Consider the following 6,873-nt stretch of genomic DNA (forward strand, 5'->3'; position numbering starts at 1 on the left):
GGGTGTTCTTCCCCTTTTTTTTGACCCATGTCGGTGACATTGCAAGAGTCCAATGCCGCCAAAAAAGATTCCGGACAGATAGCAGTGACATCACTAGCACTTCAATAAGTGTTAATGTTAACCTATGAATCTAACTTAAGCCACACATGTCCATTAAAATGGGAGAAGAAGGGCCGAATTTTTCCTGTAATTTACTCCTATAGGATATATACAAATATATTCATACATATATAAGAGGTACTGTAGCATTAAAAAACAGCCTCATAGGTGGAAATCATCGGTTGCAGCTCACTTACCCATAAAACAAGTCCAGGGCATGAGGCTACTTGGGCGAAGTGAGGGTGCTGAGACTCGAACCCGCGACCTCATGGATGCATGGTCGGCTCCTTACCACTAGGCCACCAACCCAAGTGGTGACCTAAGGGTGGGGTTAATTACAATTAAAGCATTGATGAAGCGGTAGGAGCATGAAGAGAGCCCCGACTCCCTCTTACGGTTCTATTTACGATAGAAGTTTTGTCACAGCCGTTACAGTTCTTAACATTGATTCTCCTACACAAGTGTAAAATAATGAAGCATGTTTAGCAGAAAAAATGCAAGTGTTGGCGCCTAACAGAAGTCCAGGTGCGAATTATAAACGAGATGTTTGCAAAAAATGGAGAACGGGTTCCTAGTTTGGCAGACGCCTTACAGGTTGTTGCTCATCTTTGGAAATTTGGTGAGATCAAGTCTTCAAATGTCTACTACTGGTTTAGGAACTATAAGGTTAGGCATAGGCATAACGTTGTTTGTGCTCCTCGTGACACTTGTCAAACTACTCGGCCTGACTCCAAGACCACTTGTTAGAAAGCTTCACACCAGGAGAGGGAGAAGAAAGCTCTTTCTCTCACCAATTGGTTAAGGAAACTCTTCCCTTTTTTTTGTTGCAAGGTGGCTACTTTGCCAAAGCTTGACATGCCAACTATGACAGTCATCCTATTGACGTTAGTGGAGGTACAGGATCTCCCACCATCTAACACCAAAAGCGAGGGAATCTTATCCCCATCGAAAATTGTATGTGGGGTATAAGGTCAACTTCAACTATTCGAAAGAGGCACTTCGTGTCGACTGAAAAGGGCGGAAGTCACCGTGCAGGCAACGACTTCTGAGACACATGTCCCTTTCTTGACTTCTGCGACATGCGTCACTTTCTTAACTTCTGCGACACGCGTCACTCTTTTGACTTTCGCTGAACATTCTCTCGACTTCTGCAACACGTGGTAGCCACCTACCATCATAACTCAGGTAGCAACAAGAGGCCCCTTCCCTATAAAAAAAGTTTGCCCTCCTCAAACTCTAGGTATCACGCCTTCACTTCTCAGCCTCCTTCCATCTTTGATCAACCGCATCTTGGTTAAAAAAAAATGGCTATTCAACCAAAATCTTTAAACTCAAAGTCCAGGCGTGTCTGTACCATGGGCAGAAGAAGCAGCTACAAGGATGTCGTCGTTGAGCTGGGAAAGGAGCGAGCCTCAAAAGGGCTTGACCTCGTCTACGGTGGAGAGAGTACCAAACTTCTTATTCTGGTAGCTCGGATCATCGGTAATGGTGGTGGCTATGTGCTCGGCTTTACCCTCAAAGCACTTTGAGGGAAAGAGATGATCGGGGAGTTAAGGATTGTACCCTACCTACATTAGAGGAAGGTTGAAATAGCCCGGTATGCTGATTGCTTCATCGCCTTGCCTGGAGGATGTGAAGCCATGGATGCTTTATTCGAAGCCCTAAGTCGGGCACAGTTAGGCATTCATGACAAGCCTATAGGTCTATTGAATTTCAATGGCTACTTCGATAACTTCCTTGCATTCATCAACAATGCCATCGAGTACGATTTCCTCAAATCATCCCAGAGGGCCTTAATTGTTCAAGGAACGAGCACAAATATGAAGCTTGAAGAGTACAAGACGATCCATGAAGGTGTCCTCCCTAAGAGCTTGTGGGAAGCTAGAGGGCCATCATCACATCAAAAGGATCTTCCATAAGGGAATAAGCCATAAGGCTCCGAAATCTAGAGAAGGAATGCAATACTACCACATCTCGAGCACCAAACTCTCTGCCAACAACACGAGAAATTCCACGCTGCCCAATCCAAAAGAGGTTACTTGCAAGGGTCTCTATGAACTTCAAGACTTGGCCAGGATCGCATCTTAAATCACGCATCACACCAAGCACTCAAACTAGATTAAGGAATTTCGCAAGAGGATGCCACCACCTAATTTTGAATGTTCTACATCAACCAGATTTCAAGACTTTCTTGCCGAAAGCCACTACTGGAGGAGGGAAAGTCATCAGATTTGTGCACCTTTGTCAAAAAGATGGCCGCCAAAGTTTTTGGCATAAACAGGACAACACCTCCGTCCATGGCAAATTGTCTCCATGAGTGTGTGTGTGTGTGTGTGTGTGTGTGTGTGTGTGTGTGTGTATGTGTGTGTGATAGTGATGTGTTAATAATAAACAAATAATAAAGGGAAGAAAAAGTAAAATATGATGTGAACAGTACCCCCAATTCAAAATTGTTGTTTATGGTGTCGCTTTTATACTTGGAGTTTCATAAACAAGGGAAGAAAGAAGAACATGGAGGGGTAGGCACTCGTTAACGAGTGCCCTGAGCTCGTCGATGAGTAGATATTGAGAGTCAAAATTTCTCAGAATTGAAGACTCGTCGACAAGAGTATGGACACGTCGATGAGTGGTCTTCTTCGTATCGTCGACGAATCCTTGTACTCTTCAATGAGCGTCGCCTGGGTCGTGAAGAGAAATTCAAAATTTGAATTTGGAAGTTATGGTAGTTGGGTATTTGGAGGGAAACCTCCGAGAAACTTCTATTTATGTATTTCTGAATGTATTTTGTTTATAGAGAACTTTGTAAGACTAATGTATTGTTGTTCTTCACATTATAGTGAATATTGAATGTCATTTGCTTTATTCTTATGTGATAAATTAGTGTTTCTCATCCACATTGGTTGTGTGTTGTTGAGGATTGGTGATTTGTTGCAAGTTTACATCTTCCATTGAGTGAGTGTGTATCCTATACTCAATTAAAATCATAACAAATTGGTATGAGAGCGATTGTTGTTATGGCATCGGGATCGTCTTCTGCAAGATTTGACGTTGTCAAATTTGATGGAATCAGAAACTTTTGTTTGAGGCAGAGGAGAGTAAAGGATATGCTTGTGCAACAGGGAATGACTAAGGCTCTACTTGGGGTTCAACTGGTTAGAATGGATGAGGCAACATGGAAAGAATTGGAAGTAAAGGTTATTTCTACAATACGCTTGTGTTTGGCCGATGAAATTCTCTATCATGTGATGGAAGAGGATTCTCCAGCGGCTGTGTGGCGAAAGCTTGAAAGCTGGTATATGTCTAAATCTTTGTAGAACAAACTTTTTCTTAAGCAAATATTTTATTGGCTTAAGATGGTTAAGGGTTCTGATTTGAACCAACATATCAACATTTTTAATCAAATTGTGAGTGATTTGGCACGTGTTGATGTAACATTAGAGGAGGAAGATAAAGCATTGATGCTATTAAATTCCCTTCCTATATCTCAAACTTATGAAAATTTGGTTACAACTTTTACATGGGCAAAGATAATCTGAATTTGGAAGAAGTGACAAGTGCATTGCTTGGTTTTCATCAAAGAATGGTGAATAGCAATGAAGTTTCACATGGTGAAGGACTTGTTGTAAAAGGTAATCAAGAACATAGGATATGTAAGTCCCAAAGTAAATCTCGGTTGCAGCCCGAGAAGAAGAACAAGGATGTGAAATGCTTTAAGTGCGATGAAATCAGGCACATAAGGTCGGAATGTTCGGAGTGGAAGAAAGGGAATTCTAAAAATCAGCAACGTTCATCAAAATCTACGTGTGTAGTGGAAGGAGATTCAGAATGCAGTGATGGAGATGTTGACTTTACGAGTCCAATCTTGTTTTGATAATGAAAAATCACTTGGTATTTGATCTGTGCATTGAGTTTGTGTACAGGACCTATATTAACCATGCACGGAAAGATAACAAGTTATGGATGCCTTCAAGTAAAGCCTACAAATCATGGAAAGCATCTTGGAACTTAAAGAGTACTTGAATCAAGATGTAAGCGACAAAGTTCAAGAAACTCTTGGGAATGGGTATTTAGAGCTTATGTATTTACATTGGCATATGATTTATTTTGAAGCTCATTATAACTTAGAATGGTTTTAGGATTCATGCATTTCATGTACATCATTAGGAAACTCTCATGGACCTTGAAATGCTTTCAAAATCATGAAAAATATATTTTATGAAAGATCCAGGAAAAGAAGTCAAGCAGATTTTTAGTTAGAAATAAAAATTTGAGAGAATGGGTAGTTCGGTCGCCTGAACTCAAATCTCAGTAGCATGAAGAATTTCTTCAGTTGCCTGAAGATTAAGTTCAGTCGCCTGAAGAATTAAATGAAGAAGATAAACCTGGCCGAGGCTCTTTAATCGCCTGACCTTGGAACCTCAGGCGGCCGAAGTTGACACTTCAGGAGCTTGAAGTCGAGTTCGGTTGCCTGAACTCGCGAGAAAGCCTAAAAATCAGCTCTTTATTAAAAAGACACGCGAAGTATCTTATTGATCCAACGGCTGAGATTAATTCTAAGGGTAATATAATATATATTATGAACATCTAAACCCGAGAATACATGCACAAGGACAAACCAAGAAAGATATACTTCTCATTGCAAGATTTGAACCCTAGAGCCGGTTTTTCTACACTTCAATCTTCTTCCATCTTCGTTTGGGAAAATCTCTACTGAAATCAAAAGAGCATTCATTCATCCAACTAAACTTTGATCTAATATTAAGGTTTGATCTGTCAAATTATCATTTTTCAAGAATCTCTCATCTCTTTACTTGTTTATCCTTAGAAAGAGGATTTGATCTTGAGTGTGTATTCACATATAAAAACTGAATTTCGGGAAGATCATGTTTTGAGAAAAACTTGTTAGCTTGGTTGATTGATTTGAACTTCAAGAAGTAGATAAACACATATTCATATATATTGTTCATTGGGCTTCTTATTGAAAAACCTACTTTGATTAAAATATTAGAACTTGAAGGAAAACTTTGTGATTTTTGATTTAGTTGTATTCAAGTCAAATTTTAATTAAATAACTCACTTCAAATATACTTAATCATCTTTACAAAGTAAATCAAGAACCCTAGTGGACTCCAAAGCATTCCAAATATATTTTCACTTGGAAATTTTTGATTAAATATGAATTTGTGTGTTGACATATATCATACATCAAACGATTGTATCATTTTTCATACATTCTTGAGCTTCAAGTTATATCATATGATAATGTACTAGGAAATTGAATTATATTCACAAGCTTTTTTTGGAAGCATTGTTTTGAGTGTTATTTCTCAAATTTCATTATAAACACGGTTCGGGTTGTGAACCGGGTGTGAGAAGGAAGTTGTACCTCTTGTGAGCAGCGGATAAGGAGGATGCTGTACCTCTTATAAGTAGTGGTTTGTAAGGGAAGCTCCGTCCCACTTTAAGGAGTAGGGTTATTAGTGAATCCTTGAGTGGTTGCTCAAGGCAAGGACATAGGCCAAGTCGACTGAATCTCATAAAATCGCGTTTGTCATCTCTCTTCCTTTTACTCTTTATTTTCCACGTTGTATTTAAATTGAGTATATTGCATGCATCGATAGGATTGCCACACTCACAGATAATTGAGCAACTAGAAGTAGTTGGTAAACTTATAAGAAGTGTGTAAAAGAAAATTAAGTGAATTAATTTTTTAATTTCCAATTCACCCCCCTTCTTGGGATTACACCTTAATCAACAGGAGATATGCTATGTATTTCATCAGGTTCGGAGTGCCTCAAAGAAGACTCTTGGATTCTAGATAGCAGATGCTCTTATCATATGACAGTAAATAGAAAATGGTTTGACACCTTCCAGTCAGTTAATACTAGTTGTGTTTTGATGGGAAATAATATTTCATGTAAAATACTTGGTATTGGAAATATAAAAACAAAAATGTATGATAGTGTTGTAAGAACTATATATGATGTAAGGCATGTGGAGGGTCTAGGAAAGAGTGTTATTTCGTTGGGTATTTTAGACTACAACGAGTATAGTTACAAGTCTGAAAAAGGAGAAATGAAGGTGTGTAAAGGCGATTCAATAGTGATGAAAGGTAAAAAGATAGAGGGAAATATCTATGCACTGCAGGGTGTTACGGTTGTAGGTGGAGATGCAGTCGTTGAATCTGAATCAGTTACTTCGTGGTATATGCAGTTGAAGCATTTGGGTGACTACATATATTCAGATGTTTGGGAATCGATAATGATAACATCAAAGGAGAAACATATATATTTTATGAATTTATCATGAAGGGTCTTGGTGTACTTCATGCAGTGGCTGAGGTGGAGAACCAGATCGGGAGAGAAATTCTTATGTTAGACATAGGGGACTAAGTACGTTGGTTTCGTTCAAGAAGTTTTGTGAGTAGGACAAGTTATAACAACGCTTGCAGGGTACTTCTTGGTGAAGTCAGTGAGTATGATGTGTTTCTCGAGTAATCAATCGCTAAAGGTATAGCTAGATGGGAAAGTTGCAAGTGAATTGTGGGCATGTTTTTGCGGTAGACTACTCGGTTGTTAGTGAATGTCCACTGGTGCACCATACTAGTGATGGAGGATCTAGGTTTGGTGTTTTGTCTGGACAGTACCTTTTTTTTTTCACTAAGAAATGAGGATGCAAGCTGGGTGATCCTGTGGCAAATAAAGGGGTGTTCGAGGACATGGCTTTTTGTTGATAAAGTCATGGAGAAGCGTACTCAGGTAAAGGAAGAGAAAC

The 6,873-nt window shown here is 39.3% G+C and overlaps 1 protein-coding gene across 1 annotated transcript; it reads left to right on the forward strand.

Moving 5' to 3' along the window:
* The first annotated feature begins 1,454 nt into the window (after positions 1–1,454).
* Positions 1,455–2,018, forward strand: LOC131148246 (cytokinin riboside 5'-monophosphate phosphoribohydrolase LOG4-like). The gene is made up of 2 exons (XM_058097971.1): positions 1,455–1,565; positions 1,677–2,018. The coding sequence occupies exons 1-2, from the start codon at positions 1,455–1,457 to the stop codon at positions 2,016–2,018; spliced, it is 453 nt and encodes a 150-aa protein (XP_057953954.1).
* Positions 2,019–6,873: the final 4,855 nt, after the last annotated feature.

This window comes from Malania oleifera, chromosome 2 (genome assembly GCF_029873635.1).
Source record: "Malania oleifera isolate guangnan ecotype guangnan chromosome 2, ASM2987363v1, whole genome shotgun sequence".
NCBI classification, from domain to species: domain Eukaryota; kingdom Viridiplantae; phylum Streptophyta; class Magnoliopsida; order Santalales; family Ximeniaceae; genus Malania; species Malania oleifera.